Source organism: Mytilus edulis, chromosome 6 (genome assembly GCF_963676685.1).
Source record: "Mytilus edulis chromosome 6, xbMytEdul2.2, whole genome shotgun sequence".
Classification (NCBI taxonomy): Eukaryota; Metazoa; Mollusca; class Bivalvia; order Mytilida; family Mytilidae; genus Mytilus; species Mytilus edulis.
This window is the reverse complement of record NC_092349.1, coordinates 8,807,725-8,826,276: the sequence shown is the minus strand read 5'-3', so window position 1 is coordinate 8,826,276 and position 18,552 is coordinate 8,807,725. Positions and strand designations below refer to the sequence as shown.

The 18,552-nt window shown below is 31.4% G+C and overlaps 1 protein-coding gene across 2 annotated transcripts; it reads right to left on the bottom strand.

Annotated features, from left to right (window-relative positions):
- Nucleotides 1-375: 375 nt before the first annotated feature.
- LOC139527057 (cilia- and flagella-associated protein 119-like) lies at nucleotides 376-15,676 on the bottom strand. 2 transcript variants are annotated; one of them, XM_071322315.1, is made up of 10 exons: nucleotides 15,594-15,647; nucleotides 11,841-11,872; nucleotides 11,396-11,461; nucleotides 9,639-9,808; nucleotides 7,760-7,830; nucleotides 5,998-6,114; nucleotides 4,507-4,567; nucleotides 3,027-3,077; nucleotides 1,512-1,613; nucleotides 376-655 (listed from the first exon to the last, which is right to left on the bottom strand). In XM_071322315.1, exons 1-10 carry the CDS (start codon nucleotides 15,630-15,632, stop codon nucleotides 462-464), a joined length of 903 nt encoding a protein of 300 aa, XP_071178416.1. In that variant the 5' UTR covers nucleotides 15,633-15,647; the 3' UTR covers nucleotides 376-461. The 2 variants fall into 2 exon arrangements, with proteins under 2 accessions (XP_071178416.1, XP_071178417.1); XM_071322316.1 differs by lacking the exon at nucleotides 3,027-3,077 and having other exon boundaries at nucleotides 15,594-15,676.
- Nucleotides 15,677-18,552: the final 2,876 nt, after the last annotated feature.

Here is an 18,552-nt window from a genome sequence, read left to right as displayed (position 1 = left end):
TGTTAGCCTTAATTATGTCCATACTATTTTCAACAGTAAAACCAAATAAACTGTGGATTATTTATTAGTCAAGGGATACCCTTTTCTTGGTTTTGTGGGTACCGGTAAATCATGTGAATTTTAATGTTCAAAGATGTACATTATATTCTACTCTTGTGTGCAGACTTTGGCAAAACTACGAAATAAAATAACCTCAAACGTACATTTTTCCTCAAATGCACAAAAAGCTATCCATAAAAATAAATTGACAGTATTTTACCTTCATACTGAATTAATATTTCACACAAAATACTGCAAGGTTCTGAACAACACTTAGTTTTGAGGATAGACAAAATAATTCTCATCAATATCTTATTTTATATAACAGTCAAAATATTATATACTTAATATAATTTTATTTCATTATATGGACAAATAAAAATACAAAATTCAACAAATATAAATAAGTCATTGATAGTCCGCTATTTCTTTTTCCCCTTTGGTGAGCCTCTAGCACCTTTTCCAGATTTTGTCCCTTCTGTAACCTCTAACTTTTTATTGAGACTATCTTCTGTGCTTTTGATTTGTTCTTCAACAGAAGTTTTCATTTTCTTAATTTCGTCAGATAAGTATGTCTGTATCATTGTCCGTAACTCTTTCCTCGCTTGTGATTCTTCTGCAATGTAAAATATTTTTGTGGTGTCAATTCATTTTGAAGTATTTTCTTACAAAATTGATGTTTTTTCATGGTATAATTGCAATATTTTTTTAATGTAAATAATGGGACTGGGCAATTTAAATAATAAGTATATATATACATATATATTTGTATGCAGATTTTCCAAAAATCCCAATAAACAATCTTTCATTTATGTCTCCCTTCAAAAATTGCAATACATGTTGTAATTATGAACACAATAACTTCTGAATTTACAATAGCCTTTACAGTTTTTTCATAATTTGGAATGTATAAAACTGTAACACCTTAAGCATTGCATGGACAGTAAATGGTCAAAATTAATTTAACACCATGACTGATATTAGCTCAATTACATGTAGATTTCATATATAATTTACAACAACAAAATTACGAAAATCAAAATTGTTGTCATGTGAAAGTTCATGTCTTCCTTTGATTACAAAATTTTCGATTCAAACTCCTTATAATTCATGGAGGCAAAACAGTATATGTGCAGTATACATCAATGAAATGAGACAGCTACCAACATTATTCACAAACAAGATAGAAGTTGATAATTGGCTATAAACTATGTCAAGCTACAGAGCAAAAAGTAGGATTTTGATTTTAGAACTAAATCCCAATCACACTTTTATATTTCATATCTGATCTTTATGGTAGAATAGTGAATATCAAAAAAGAAAACTTTCAAAACATTGAACACTAATTTATCAAAGCGACTGGCCAGAGTTAGCTACATTTACTTGTATATAAACACAAAATAAGACTACATGTACCATGACCTATACATGTAACATAGACCAATCAGCAACAATGTTAGATATTTGATTACCTGGTTCAGGAGTTTTCTGTTGTTCTGTAGTTGTCTCCCCTTCTGTTGGTTCAGTGGTCTGTTCAGGGGAAACCTCATCTTCCGGTGGGCTGGTTTCATCAGCTGTAAATGTATATAAATATAAACCTTTGTGTTTAAATGTGAATCAACACACTATCAAATAACACATGTAAATTATGTTTGTTGGTATTACCATTTTTTGTGGTTTGATCAAACAAAAGTAGTTTCATGTATTGCCATAATTTGTATACAAACCTATATTAAATTTGTAGCTTTCTGAAAATTCAAATTCATGGTTTTCGTATACTAATGCACGAAATCTATAAAAAGTGGTATTAAATGAATAAAAGTGAATTAAGTTTATGAACTGCAAGATTGCAAAACATTTAAAATTGTCTTGAATATGCATAAAATAATTTCCACTGGACAGTAAACAATAAATCAATCTATTAAACGAGTAGGTTACATTTTCTTTGAAATTAGTAGAACCTGTATGAGTTCTCTAAGTTTTCATCAATTAAAAAAAATGTTACCATAATAAATTGCAGTATGAATTACAATACTTTGTCAAAGACAAAAATAAATAAATGCTTGGGGAACAATTTTATACTTGCCGGTCTGTTAAAGTGAAAGCTCTGGTCTTCAATACAATACATATTTGTGAATATGTGATTTTCTACTGTTAATATTATAATTCAATTTGGAAGTTTATTTAGGGGATTACTGGATATTAAGGGGAAAATCAGTAATAATACAAAAAAAAATATGTAAATATATGAATATGTTGCAAGATTGGTTTTGGACTTAGACTTGGTGTGATGAGCCCTTCCCAAGCTTCTAAGCCTCATAAAAAATAGTTAATAATTTTTTTAACATTGTATGTGGATTTATTCTAACAGGGGTTAATAACCAAATATGATACATAATAGGTTAATTTCTACATTAATTTCAATTTTGTCATGTAGGAAAAATTAAGAGTTTCACTCGGTGGGACACAAAGCAGTGAATTCTAACTTTAGCATTATCACAAATTGAAATTTTTTATTTCAGTACATTTGTATAATCAAAACAAATATTTTTATGAAAATCAGATCTGAAATTCCAAGGTCCTATATGTATATAGGTCAGAAGGCAGTAGATTAGAAAAAGAAAGGGAAACGAATCGATTCAAATTTTACATTAACAACAAAAGTTGAGTTGTTTTGAGAAAAAAACTAAAAACCTTTGGTTTATTCATCGATAAAATTGAGAATGGAATTGGGGAATATGTCAAAGAGACAACATCTACACTAAATAGCAGACAACAGTGGAAGGCCACCATAGGGTCTTCAATGCAGCATACTGTACTTCTTACAAAAAAGGGGTAAAAAAATAATCTAATTATTGCGGAAATACTGGCTCCTTGCATGCAAATGTTCAACACGCTTTAAGAAACTTTTTTTTTTAAAACTATCTACTTCATAATAATATCTAGCAAAACTCTTTATATTTCCTAGAAGCTATTTCATTCTATACCTGTACCATTGGCAGTATATAAAATAATATCTTCATCACCATCATCATCAGCTAAAATGTTTATAACATTGTTCTAACCATCACTTTCATCTTACGAAGCTTCTCATTCCAATAATTTTTCCTATCATTAAATAATACTTTTGACTCTGGAGAATATAACTTTTGACCAGGTAACAGAACTAATGCCCAAAACTAGTACATTAAATATTTTGGTGCTGACTTGTTACCAACTGGAAATTCTGGTACTCAGTCTAGTAAGAAAACCTAACAGAAGTCAAATTAAGCTTGTGTTCACTGCAATTTGGGTAAAATTAACATTTTTCAAAGATTTTGTTGTGAATAAAATTCAAACTGATTTTTTTCCCCCAAATTGCACTGATTGTAAGTATATTTTACTTCTTTCAGTTGTTCTTACTTGACCAAGTTTAAAATTGCCTTATTTTTTCAAAAATTAAAAGGGTCAGTAAAGCAGAATTGAGATGAGAAACTAAATATTTTTCTTACCCATGGTAAAAAACACAGACATGTTAATACAACTATCAACATACACATATATCCAATATTCATGCAGGAAAAAAAAACTACTAATGAGTTAGATTACATTAATTCATGCATTAACTATTATCCTTTGACAATTTAGATCATAACAATAATATTTAAAAGAAATTCAAACCCCTCAACATCTTTCTGTAATAACCTCTTCTGGTATGCTTGATACAAAGTTTTGGAGGCAAACTATATGTAAATAAATCTTAAGATCCAATACTCATTTAATAATGTCTCAATAGGTAATCTGGAGTCGATTTCACAAAAAAACTTAAAACTAAGATTGGTCTTAAAAGTCATGAACAAATCAGTATACTTACGATCAATCTTAGTCATAAGTTTTTTTGTGAAATCGACTCCTGGACCCTTCGTCATAAAACTTTAATCCTTATTCAGAGTACAAAATTTATGCTCATAACACCAAATTCAACATTTTAATTCGTTGATTTCTGAACCTCAGTACAATAATTAAGCATTGAAGTTATATGACAGCAAGGCATTGTCTACTTATCCAGGCTTTACCCAATGGAGCTGAAAATAATTTTTGTTTTGCTACATAATTTGCCACCTTAAATTGAATGGTAAATATTAGTCCCCGTTTTTTTTTAACATGTAACGGGAACAGTTCACCAGCTGTGATGTCAAGTTCAGAGTCTTTATGATGAGTAAATATATTTTACAAATTTCTATATGATAATCATACCTGAACCCCCCCCCCCCCCCCCCCCTTTTCTGTTAGAAAAAGTGTGGTTAATTATATATGAAAAAAACTGACACATGATTAGAGCGGACAGTCAGTGGGGCCTCCCTTTTAAAAATTTCTGTATCCACCACTGATTGTATAAATTGACTGCACAACTAGCACACCTGCAGTATAAGGACCTTCATTTGAGAAAAGTTATCAAGGAAAGTAACTCTGCATATGACGGCTTACCTTCAGATGGTGGTGGTGTGACAGGTAATCCAACATAAGATAGAGAAAGGTCTAATCTCACCTGTAATAAAAAGTAACATGTGAGCTGTGTTGGATAAAAATTGACCTTATACAAATTAATATCAATACAAGTATCTGTTAACTTATTTTGGGTTGTCAATGGACAAAATCTGTACACAAAGTCTGAAACTATTAGACAATTTAGAAGTTATAAGAACACTTAAGGAATGACCGTCATATTTTTTTCTGTCTATGAAGAAATAACATTAAAAATTTGGTGCCCACTGAATAACGCGCGTAGTGGGTTATTTAACAGTGTGCACCACATTTATTATGTTATTTCGAATAGACAGAAAAAATATTACTGTCAGTCATTTCTTATAATTTAATTCTAAATCCATTTTAAACCGTAGAAAACCATGAAAAAACGTTAATGACGTCACGGTCACATGACTAAATTATGTCTATGGGCTGATAACAAGATACTGTCAGCCAATCAGAAGACGTGTTACATCCAAAATTAAATTATTATAAAATAGAACCAAATTCATCTTTTATTTTGTATTTTGGCCAGTCAAGGTCGTTAAAAACTTCCATTTGTTGTTGCAGCTCATATTATTATTAAAATTGAAAATGGAAATGGAGATGATGTCAAAGAGACACCAAAGAGAAGATACAATGCTTTAAATTTAAAAAGACATTATTGTATTATATGTTAAACTTCTCATTTGGAATGTCCTATGACTGCAACAGAAAAAAATCTTTATAGATATTTTCAAATGACACCTATTCAATATAAAATTATTATGAATAGATTTTTTAAAATTATCGCCTCCTGATATTTTCTAGAACAGCCATTGAAGACACATGTAAGAAATTTCAAAGATCTATATAAATAACTTCTTAATTACAATTTTTTTTTCTCTCCATAAATTTATGATAATCAAAATTTTAATAATCTATGCAGATAAAGAATTCAGAAATTATCGTTGAAAATGTGAATGTATCAAAATCATAATAATAAAATTTTGCAATTCATAATTTCAGTACTAAGTGATTTTCCTTCCTAAAATTTTTACAATAGCCTTATAGTTACATTTCCCTTCCATGTAGTCCAGGATTCTCAATAACAAATATGGTACTGAAGATGAATGAGGGTCTGGTTGGGGGTGGGGTCTGTTATTCTGTAAACATTTAATTTTCACCCCTTTTTTCTCTAATCTTTAAAATATTTTAAAACCCCTTTTTTCTCTAATCTTCATTTTTTTTGCCCCTTATTCTCTAATCTTCATTTTTTTAGGGCATTATTCTTTAATCATTTAACCCCATCCAAACCCTCATGCATGAAATATTTGCCACTGGATATTAAGCAACCAACAATCAATAAATAATAAATGCATGCCATTTTCCAAGCTGTTGCTTTCTTTTTGTATATCATGTTATTGTCCAACTGAGTGAACATTACAAAAGAATAACAAAGTGTATACTTACCAGTGGTGTAAAGGCATATTTGTACATTTTGAAATGTCTGAAGTATGTATTGACTGTATATTCTGTGATTTTTCTGACTTCATCTGCATTAAATAACTCAATACTGTGGGGTGGTCTCTGTAAACAAATGAATAGTTGGTTGTAGGTATAAACTCCTTTAACTTACTATTGTTATTGTTTATATTATGTATGGTGGTCTCTCTCTCTATATATAGGGTCCTATATATCTTTGTCTGGAACATCAATTTAGTATTTCCTATTACATTTTTCAACTTATAAAAATGTATTGTAAATTTTAACAAGATAAAAAGGTTAAAATATGTATAGTTTTAAGTAAAATGAAACCACATTATTAATAAGCTCTATATTGACCAGGCTTGTCAAGTTATGAATAGGTTGAATAGAGATAGCAATTGATTTTATCTTTGTATGACATTTGGTGAGCTGTCTTATTGAATATTTCATATTTAAACATGTGTATATATCTTTTTTTAGCTCACCTGGCCCAAAGGGCCAAGTGAGCTTTTCTAATCACTTGCCGTCCGTCGTCGTTCACTTTTACAAAGATTCTCTCCACAGAAAGTACTGGCCAAATTTAACCAAACTTGGCCACAATCATCATTGGGGTATCTAGTTTCAAAAATGTGTCCCGTGACCCGAGTCAAGATCTATCTGCCCTGAACTTTTCAGATGAATTGGACAACCGGTTGTTTGGTTGCTGCCCCTGAATTGGTAATTTTAAGGAAATTTTGCAGTTTTTGGTTATTATCTTGAATATTATTATAGATAGAGATAATTTGTTAACAGCAATAATGTTCAGCAAAGTAAGATCTACAAATAAATCTTACGACCAAAATGGTCAGTTGACCTCTGAAGGAGTTACTGCCCTTTATAGTCATTTGTTTACAATTTTTTTCAAAATTTTTCAAAAATCTTCTTCTCTGAAACTACTGGGCCATATTTAACCAAACTTAGCCATATTCATTATTAGGGTATCTAGTTTAAAAACTATGTGCAGTGACCCAGCCAACCAACAAAAATGGCGGCCATAGCTTAAAATAGAACATAGGGGTAAAATGTAGATTTTGGCTTATAACTCTGAAACCAAAGCATTTAGAGCAAATTTGACATGGGCTAAATTGTTTATCAAGTCAAGATCTATCTGCCCTGAAATTTTCAGATGAATTGGACAACTGGTTGTTGGGTTGCAGCCCCCCATTGGTAATTTTCAAGGAAATTCTGCTATTTTTGGTTATTATCTTGAATACTATTATAGATAGAGATAAACTGTAAACAGCAATAATGTTCAGCAAAGTAAGATCTACAAATAATTTTAAACGACCAAAATGGTCAGTTGACCCCTTATGGAGTTATTGCCATTTATAGTCAATTTTTAACATTTTTCAATTTTCATTAATTTTGTAAATTTTTGTAAATTTTAATAAAATATTTTCCTCTGTAACTAAAGGGCCAAGTTTATTATAGATAGAGACAATTGTAAGTTGAAAGAATGTTCAGTAAAGTAAGATCACCAAAACACTATTTTGTCATGAATCCATCTGTGTTGTTTGTTTAATATGCACATACATTGTAGACCAAGGTGAGCGACACATGCAGGCTCTTGAGAGCCTCTAGTTGTGTCTTATAAGAATATGTTATTTATTTGTCAGCTAATTCAATTTTATTTGCTCAAGATATACAATATTGTCCTATCTATTTTTCCAAAAATAACAGGATGATTTTCAACAGAAATAAAACTTACGTTGACAGCATGACACAGAACCATTTCTTTAAAATAATTAAATGTCTGGTCTACATTTCCAAATGGAGTCTCTGAAAAATTACAATTGTAAATATCACTATCTTCAATGCATACCCGTAGCCAGGGGGGTTCGAGGGGTTCGAATGAACCCCCCCTTGAAAACAAATAAGCACTGTTAAAGTCAATGTTCTGTTCGAATTGTGACTGTTAAAGTCGAGTTTGTGAGTCCAACGAACCCCCCCTTAAAAATTCCTGGCTACGGGCCTGCAATGCATGTCAAATACAACAATTTCTCTAAGATGGAAATGTTTTCAATAACTGCACTTTTCATTTAACTATTAAAACAACATCATTGCCATGAAAGAAGTGACTCTGTGTCCAAGAAAAGGGGGTTGTAATTATTGGGAAATTTTGTCACACATGGGGCAAAAATTTTTCTGATTTTTTACAAAACAAAAAAGTTTAATCAAACAGAAGGGGGTGGGAGATCTAAAAATGTATGAAATTTTACAGCTATAGATATTTCTGAAGTGGGAAATTATTAATAAAATTTAGAAACTAATAGTAAGGTTGTTGTTGGTCAACTAAATTACCAAGAGAAGACAAATAGTAATACATGTATCTAGAAACAGAACCTTAATATTATATAGGGTTATTGCATGAATATTGGGGAATATTGTCCCGAGTAGAATTTTATATTGCACCAGCTTGCAAGTGCAATATATGTTCTACGAGGGACAATATTCCCCAATATTCATGCAATAACCCTTTTATTGTATAGCAATATAATATTTGAAAGTAAAAATTGGTTTAAACTAAGATTTTGTCATTGATGACGTCATGAATTTTGAAGATTTATTGCACTAGTGCAATATTAGAATTTATTGCACGCTAACTTTTGGTTACCTTCTGTTTGAAATATTATATTGCTATACAATAATATACTTTATTACTATGTGTACAAAACAGTTGTCTTATTTGTAAACACAAAATTAAGAAAACTCAATGGAAGGAAAGATAATTTAGCTCTTTTAGCTAATAAAAATCTTAGAATTATAAAAATCATGTGCTCTAAACTAAAATCTATAATCCGCAATTATCCAGTCAAATATCTTTAAGTCTGAAGGAAATAAATAAAAAAATTACCTCCAAGAAATACTGTATAGCAGGTTATTTTCGTGGGTGTAAAATTTTGTGATTTTCATTAAATAAGATATCAAATTTATTCATTCATAGTGTGTTAATTTACGTTTTTTGATTGAGTTAAGCCTTCCAATTGATATTTTATCGTGTGTTTTTCTATGTTGTTATGTTATGCTATTGTTTCAGAAAAAGGGAGAAGGTTAGGTACCATTAACACTTTTAATCCCGCTGCAAATGTTTGCACCTGTCCTAAGTCAGGAATCTGATGTACAGTAGTTGTCGTTTGTTTATGTAATTTATACGTGTTTCTCGTTTCTCGTTTTTGATATAGATAAGACCTTTGGTTTTCCCACTTGAATGATTTCACACTAGTAATTTTGGGGCCCTTTATAGCTTATTGTTCGATGTGAGCCAAGGCTCTGTGTTGAAGGCCATATATTAACCTATTATGGTTTACTTTTATAAATTGTTATATGGATGAAGAGTTGTCTCATTGGCACTCACACCACATCTTCCTATATCTATTTACGAAAGTATTTGGAGGTTATTATCTTGACGGATTCAAAACTTTTATCAATACCTTTGTATATGTTCACTTTTAATTTAGTGGAATTTATTTTGACGATTTTGTTTTATCCGTGAAAATCTACACCCCACGAAAATTACCTGCAATACGGTATCTTTTACATGTTGATTTTGAATGGCATCAATTCCATAAGAAAATAGATAAACATACCAATACAAACTTCATGGGTCTTCTTCACAATAGAGAACACAGCAGAAGTTTTCTCTCTGTTAAAATTATTTTCTCTGGCAAACATGATTGTATAAAAATACAGATCCATAACAATCCCTGTCTTGATATTGGTCCTAAAGTCGTCCAGGTGGAATATGTCAGCTAAAACTCTGGAAAAACAAGAAAAAATATAGGTATAACTTTATATTGGTCCTAAAGTCGTCCAGGTGGAATATGTCAGCTAAAACTCTGGGAAAACAAGAAGAAATATAGGTATAACTTTATATTGGTCCTAAAGTCATCCAGGTGGAATATGTCAGCTAAAACTCTGGGAAAACAAGAAGAAATATAGGTATAACTTTATATTGGTCCTAAAGTCGTCCAGGTGGAATATGTCAGCTAAAACTCTGGGAAAACAAGAAGAAATATAGGTATAACTTTATATTGGTCCTAAAGTCGTCCAGGTGGAATATGTCAGCTAAAACTCTGGAAAACAAGAAGAAATATAGGTAGAACTTTATATTGGTCCTAAAGTCGTCCAGGTGGAATATGTCAGCTAGAACTCTGGGAAAACAAGAAGAAATATAGGTATAACTTTATATTGGTCCTAAAGTCGTCCAGGTGGAATATGTCAGCTAAAACTCTGGAAAAAAAGAAGAAATATAGGTATAACTTTATATTGGTCCTAAAGTCGTCCAGGTGGAATATGTCAGCTAAAACTCTGGAAAACAAGAAGAAATATAGGTATAACTTTATATTGGTCCTAAAGTCGTCCAGGTGGAATATGTCAGCTAAAACTCTGGAAAAACAAGAAGAAATATAGGTATAACTTTAAGTTATAGATTTTCACTGTGGACTCAATGAACTAGTTTTTACATAGGAACCTTTTGGAATATGTGTTCCTGAAATATGTAAATACATGATAATAAGTTAACATCATCAACAGTTAATATTTTTCAGTTTGAATATGGGAACCTAGAAAGTGGGTTCCTGAAATGTGTTAGTAACCTTTATAGTGTTTCTTCAAATTAACTTGCATTACATGTATGTAACCAATTGAGTCAAATCTCAAATCCTGAGTATACCATGATAATGTTATTTTTATGAATACTAAAAGTACAAATAGTTTAAAATAAATAAGGAGATCAACACATACCAGTAAGTACATTTTAAAGTCATATGAAACGAGTGATTGGTGAAAAATAATGTTTATCCAATTCTGGAACCAATGCATGTATATATCATAAACTTAAGTCTTCTATGCACAATTTATATTTTTTTAAGCATCCATATCGTATAATTGTCAAAAAAATATTCTCTTGGCTGTTATGATGTGAAAATATGGTAGCTAATTAATTGACGTGTTTTAAGCTGTTTACTGGAAGCAAACAATTAATTAACAAGAAAAATGAATTTGGAACAAACAAACTTTAACATGTTATATCAGAAGTAGGATATAGTTATTAATGTTACCTGATGTCATATATTGTTATTTTTCAAATAAACTTATAGGTGATTGTTTTATCACTAAAAGTACATAAAGTACACTTGACTGAAACCAACTAAGGGAGGAAAATGCATAAATGCTTAGTAACAATATTTAAGTGATGTAAATCTGAGAAAATACTTATTTCAAGGCTTGTGTTTCAATATCTTGAAGATGTGTTTCTTTTAATATATGGACAGTTCTTCAAATATTTTCTATAATAATACATGACAAAATTGAGAAACACTTTCTGTATAAGCAATTTACTTACTGCCTAACATGGTCAGAGTTCAATGATTCACTGATGCGATCCACATCATCAACAGTTAAGTCTGCCCTGTAAAATAACAAATAAAAAATGTATCATGGAAAATGTCAAACTTTTTGTCCCTGGTCAGTTTCAACTGTCAATCAACAGACTAGATAATACAATAGACATGCAAACCTGTAATTATCTCCCCTTAGCCACAATTTCTCTGCCATGGTATTGAAATGGGAAATTGTGAAGTTGAATTTTGTTTGAACCAATTTTATTTTAAGGCAATTTTGAACAAGTTGTATATTCTGTAAAAAATGATATGTTAAAACAAAAGAAATTAAAAGTTTTCTCAAGACTGATTCATTGTATATAATTTATATATTAAGTTGACTGCACTATAGTACACCATATAATATGTTTCATCTATGTATGACAGGCTTATAAAAGGTGTACTTACCATACACAAACTTTAGCTCTGTGGTCTCTTGGCTGGAAAAATAAAAATAAAGATCAATATACAATGTTTTATAATTCACAATTTTGAAATTACAATATCTTTTTGTGTTAACCTGATATGGCCCTTTTCACGGTGTTGTTGACTGTTTTCCGAGGTCAATTTAAGCTGTTTCAACCCTCTTTTTTAACTGTTATCAGCATTTTTGCATTTTTTGTTAACTGTTTTTGCTAACATCAAGGTGTTGTTAACTTGTTAACGGACCCCCTACTGCCCCCCCTCATACAAGGTGCACAGCATGTAGTAATTTAAGGAGTTCTAGTGTAGGTATTTTTTTACCAGTACACAAGGAAAATGATTATTCGTCTTCAAATATTATAGTAACGTTGAACTGTTTATTCTATTCTATAAATAATTATGACATTACATTGGAATTACAAAAATTACTGGTGCTTTAAAATAAACTTCACCAAAAAAAAAAAATTCTCCTGATAACCAAGTGCATTTCATGGACCGCTTTGAGGAACATTTCAAATTTCTGAACTTGACTGTCAATGTCTTATTATCAGTATATTGTGTTTTTATTTTGTATTTTTTTGTCTTTTGTAAAAGCTCACAAGAGGTAAATATGTTATTAAATATAATATTTTGTAATAATTGTTATGTGACATGCTGTCTTTAAATAAAACTCTATACATCTACATGTCGTCACTCTAAAAGAGTACATCGACCAATCACTCAAGTATAAAATTTTACTTTGACATCTTCCAACATGACTTTGTCAAATAACAATTAATAAAAATAGTTCCAAATTGTGCTCATTTTATTTTATGTACAGGTGCTGGTTAAAAACATCATCTATCTTTTGAATGTGCTCGTTAGCCACTGCAGAGGAGCTTGGTGAGTTTGGTCTTGAATTCCTCACTGCTCTCAATCTCTAATACTAAGCTCGTCTGGTAGTTTATTCCAGTCTCTGATGGTCCGAGGAAAAAAGCTGTACTTGTAAATATCTTTGTTTGGCCTGATTTGTACATATCTTTTAGTGTTTGGTTGATGGAGTCTTGAAGTTCTTCTTGGTTTTAAAATGTGCGATGGAATTGGAATAGCAACCTTTTCACGGATGGCTTTATGAAAGAGTAATATACGTGCTATTTTTCTTCTTGTTTCTAAAGGTGTCAGGTTCAATTCTTCTAGAAGAGTTGTAACTGTTCCAGGCTCTCTTGAGTATAGTTGCTTTTGATAAAGCGTGCTGCACGACGCTGGACCATCTCAATCTGATATATATGTTTTTGTAGGTGAGGGTCCCATGTGCTGCAAGCGTATTCAAGGTGTGGTCTGACAAGGTGCAAGATAGGCTTGTTTCTTGACTTCCTCTGGACAGGATCCAACATTTCTTCGTATAAAGCCTAGTGCTCTGTTTCCTTTAGTGACAACTTTATTAACTTGTTTGTCCCATGACATTGTGTTGGTAAGTTCAGCTCCTAGGTATGGGTTTGATGATACTGATTCTAGGATATGTCCATTGATGTTGTAGTTGATGGCTTGTCTCTTTTTGGTTATTGTACAAATGGGGTAAGGACATAACATTTTGACGGATTGAAAATCATTTGCCAAGTTTTGGTCCACTTTACCATTTTGTCAAGATCTTCTTGTAGATGTTTGCAATTGTCTTTTGTTAAATTGTTAGTTAAAGTAAGCTATCGTCTGCGAATAGGCGAATCTTTGATGTTATGTCGTTCCCGATGTCATTTATGTATAGAAGGAACAGCAATGGTCCTAAAACTGTTCCCTGTGGTACGCCGGATGTTACTTTAACAGTACTTGAACTTTCTCCTTCCAGTGTGACTTGTTGTTCTCTTTGTGTCAACCATGCTACTAACCAGGCAAGTATGTTTCCGTCAATACCGTATGATTCAAGTTTTTTCAACAACTGCTGGTGTGGTACTGTGTCGAATGCTTTACTGAAGTCTAATATAAGCATGTCGACCTGTTGGTTATTATCCAGATTTCTAGTAATGTCCTCTGCTGTTATGACAAGTTGTGACTCACACAATCTTTTTTGACTTGTCAATTAAAGGACTCTTGAAAGCTACACATGAAATTACTGAGGTCAGTATCATACATGTACGCTTATACTATTTTCTAAAGTTTAATACGGTGTATCTTTGGGAATTTTAGGCATTTCAGCACATGGTTAACTCTGCACCTAATCAAATCAGTAACAGTTATATTCAATTCAGAAAAATTAACATTATACTCAGTCTTCACAACAAACTTTTAAATCTACAGGCCCGGAGCTCAATTTTTGAAAATTTTTAGTTAGATTCTGTTGGCCTGTAGATATGATTTTTACAGGCCCAAGAGCAATTTTACTAGCCTGGGCTGCCACTCAGCGTGAAGACTGTATACTTTGCAAGAATTGTGGAGACTACGTATTTTTCTATATTGTTTTTTTTTTTAAATAATATGGGTACAAAGTCCCCTATCATAGTAGAAAATTCAATAAAAAAAAATCGGGAAAATTTCCCAAATTTTTCATTGTTCTAATGAACTCAGAATTGGTCAAAAAAAAAATTGTCACATTTTTGAATTTCTGGATCTGCGCAGAAATTTACGTCTGTTTCCGGTCTTGTTTGCATGAGACTTTGAATAAAATGTATATTTATCAGTCTAAATAGGGACATAATACTAATTCATTTTAAGAAATTGTTTTTTATAAAAAAAAAAACGTTACCTGATGACAGCGTTTCTTTGTTTACATTGAATATGACGTCATAACATTAACTTAATTAACATCACAAGTAAAATCCTGAACAACAAAACCAAAGTCAGAAACGTTACAGTATTTCCGTTTCTCTTTTAAGGTGGCTCATGGGTACAAAAATTTTAGCAAAAAATTAAACCTTTATTTTTTCATTACAAATTTTATTTATTACACTATTAGTTGTAACTTTATGATATGGTACAAAAAAACAACCCAAAAAATTGATTTGGTTTGGCCCCAAATGACTTTAAAAATTGAAAAAGCTCCAAATTATCTCCCTTTGGTGCAAACATGCCATTTTTTGGCCTTAAATTTGAAATATCTTTTTTAACTCATCGGTGACCTATATTTTTTATTATTATTTTCAAATAAGCTGTACATAAACTAAATAATTGTAAAATTTAAGTGATTTCTTATATTAGGTTATTTTTTTATTTCGATATTTCCTCTTTTTCTCCTATTAGTTCAACAGAAAAAAAGGACATTAACAAAAATGTATGCTTCTTCCAGAGGCAGATTTTAGCTTAAATGAACGGTGACCCCATTTTTTTATTTCATTTTTCTTTTAAGTATATGATAAAGTTCATTTATGAAAAAATATAGCGAAATCCTATATTAGAAAAAAAAATTCATTTATACCCAGGAGCCCCCTTAAACCTGTTAACACGTTTGATATAAAAAAAAAATTTCATACATGATACAGACTTCGTCCCCATTCACAGGTAATGCCTGCATCATATTATCACTCATTACAGGAACATATATATTGTAAGATATATACTGTTCCAAGCTCATGACAAGTCAGCTTATGCTTCTTGTGCATAACAGATGTTTCAATTCTGTTCCTAATTTTTCGTACGGGTGTGGAAAGTATTCAGTAAACCCCACATTGTCATTGACAGAAATTTATGTGTCTGTGTATAAACAGCAGTACATTTTATTAATTTGCATTTTATTTGGATAAGTGAGTAGATGAGGAAACAATCATGTACCTGTATAAGTTTAGGGATTTCTTGAGATTCAAGAAGCATTTTGTAAAAGTTTTTTTTTGTCAGATGTCGGAAGTGCAGTTGCTAGGAGAATGAAAACTTCCGGTATACAATAATAATTGACACAATTCCGGAAAATCATTCATTCCGGAGTTGTAATGATAACGTAAAACCGCACTGTTCACTTATCGATACACATTCGGTTTGCTGATTTAGTTTATTCTGACGGGCATTCATGTTTAGAAGGAGGGGCGTATTTCTTTTAATAAATTGTTTATTCTAAATTTCTTTGTTTTCAAAATTCCAATAGGAAACAAACGTCTTAAAAAATTGGTTTATTGATACAATAATGAATTATATATAATTCTAAAAATTTCTTCAATGCATTTAAAAACAATATTGTTCATTGCAATGTTATACTGGGACTATATTACAGTAGTATAATAATCCGAGGTTAAATTGAAAAAAAAATGATTATGCTAAAAAAAATCTTTGTCCAGAGAGCAAAAAATGATGCATGCAATTTGACACATATGAGACTACTATAATTTTGTTAAAGAAGTCTCAGGTGAAAATCTACAATAAAATGTTACGTTTTCCTAAATTTGGACTTCATTTGTTTAAGGATTTGTTTAAGGTAGCACAATACAAAGATTTTTCATCCCCAATCAGACATCTCTAAACTGATGTAATTCCACTCATCCTTCTTTATATTTTATAAATGAGGTACCAAAAGAAAGAAGAATGGTTAATCTTTCAAATTGTGATATTTTTTTTTTATGACATAAATTATTACATAATTAATTGTTATGTAATTAGTTGCTATATTGTGATGTCCATACTTGAATGAGTTTAGCTTCTTTGTTATTCATAGCATCCTGAATTTTTTTTATAGATTCTTGCACAACACAGTTTGACCTCCTAATACCAATTATCATTAACTTACCACTAGTGATATAAAGTCACCTTATCACAAACTAAAATATGAACCAGGTGCTCCGCAGGGCGCAGCTTTATACGACCGCAGAGGTCGAACCCTGAACAGTTTGGGCAAGTATGGACACAACATTCAAGCTTGATACAGTTCTGAATATGGGTTTCCTACACAAATAAATGTCAAATATATTGCAAAATATTGTGCCATTCAAGATTTCTTCTTAAAATTTTTCAAAAATTTGAAATTTGAAGAAATAAAAACTAATACCACCCCCCTTTTTTTGCAATTAGTCCAAATAGTTATCAAAGGTACCAGGATTATAATTTAGTATGCCAGATGCGCGTTGCGTCTACATAAGACTCATCAGGGACACTCATATCAAAATATTTATAAAGTCAAACAAGTACAAACCCGACTTTCCTTTAAACATAATTTACAAGTAGTGAAAGGTAGGTAAATCCAAACATAACCAACATTGTATGTTAAATGTTTTTGAATTACCTCCATTACACTGCTTTTAAATTGTCTTAATTGTCCATGGACCAGAAAAAAACTAGTTTTTCACCTGAGGGGGTGGGGCCAAATAATCTCCATGGTAATGACGTGCCAATACTAATACAACTGCATACCAAATATCTTTGACCTACCACTAGTGGTTCTTCATAAACTAGACCGAATCACAAACTAATACCTTGTTGACACCATCACTGGAAACAGCATACCAATGTCTCGCTTTTTGACTGTCAAGCGAGACAAAAACTACTTCGACCAAAATCTTCAACCTGAAGCGGGAGACCAGAAAGAGTTAAAAATAAATTTTCAATGTCCTCAGAAACCTAATGATAATAAACATTAGCATAAACATAAACATAAGCATTATGTGGTTGGTTCTATGACTTTTGTGTGAGAGTAACAAAGCCAGTGCTTCACTCTCGTAGCTAAGAAACCCAAAAGGTCGACTGGAATATACTAAAATGGTCATCCTTTGGTCTTGAACTTCTTCATATAGACATCGTTCAGTGGTTTTTTTTTTTTGTGTTTTGGTCTTGTTTTACTTTTCCAGTACCATATTTAATGCATGGAACAATTGTAAGGTGCAGTGCACCATCTAATCTTGACCTAATTTTCTTAGTTTAGTGGTTAAAGTTGTTTTGGTTTTGGTCGGTTGTTTCAATACTGTATGTAATAGCCAATAGGTGAACTATATTTGGTGTTTGAAAATAATTAAAGATTTATGTCATGTTTTACTTGAACTTATTTTACAGTTCATTGCTCAATGTTATCTTTTTAATTTTTTGGTCTGTTTTTGGGATACGATTGCACTCAATTTTTGCAGTCGTATAAAAATAAAACACAATAGGCCCAAGTACATCGTTCATACACTTTTAACCGTGATTGGTTATTTTGTAACTATTCAGATTATGTAAATAACATTTTACATGTGCAGTTGAATTAGTTTTGAAAACAAGAATGTGTCCTCAGTACACGAATGCCCCACTCGCACTATCATTTTCTATGTTCAGTGGACCGTGAAATTGGGGTAAAATCTCTAATTTGGCATTAAAATTAGAAAGATCATATCATAGGGAACATGTGTACCAAGTTTGAAGTCGATTGGACTTCAACTTCATCAAAAACTACCTCGACCAAAAACTTTAACCTGAAGCGGGACAGACGGACGAAGGAACGAACGCACAGACCAGAAAACATAATGCCCCTCTACTATCGGTGGGGCATAATAATATTATCCAGCTACATGTATACATGTGTAAATGAAAACAATGATTCTTATTCTAATTGCAAAAGTTAAACTGTATGGAATGATTGTAACGTGTGTCTGTCAGACCATGACATCATTGGTCAAACAAGTTTTCCTGGTAGAAGTTTGTTTCTAAGATTCATACAATATGCAAAAGGTCAACTTTATTTAAAGAATGTAAAGAACTGTCTAGCTGGGTTCACCTGACCTTGGTCTCACTTTCCTGGTTAGATTTAGTTCTTCGTCTTTGGTCTGCTATAGGTCAG

What these genes read in the sequence shown, in the direction of transcription:
- LOC139527057 (XM_071322315.1), bottom strand. Translation starts at nt 15,632, where the DNA reads ATGCTTCTTGAATCTCAAGAAATCCCTAAACTTATACAG. An exon ending in CACACCACCACCATCTGAAG is followed by an intron (nt 3,078 to 4,506) that starts GTAAGCCGTCAT and finishes TAAACATTTTAG; the next exon opens with CTGATGATGATGGTGATGAA. An exon ending in ACAGAAAACTCCTGAACCAG is followed by an intron (nt 656 to 1,511) that starts GTAATCAAATAT and finishes TTTACATTGCAG; the next exon opens with AAGAATCACAAGCGAGGAAA.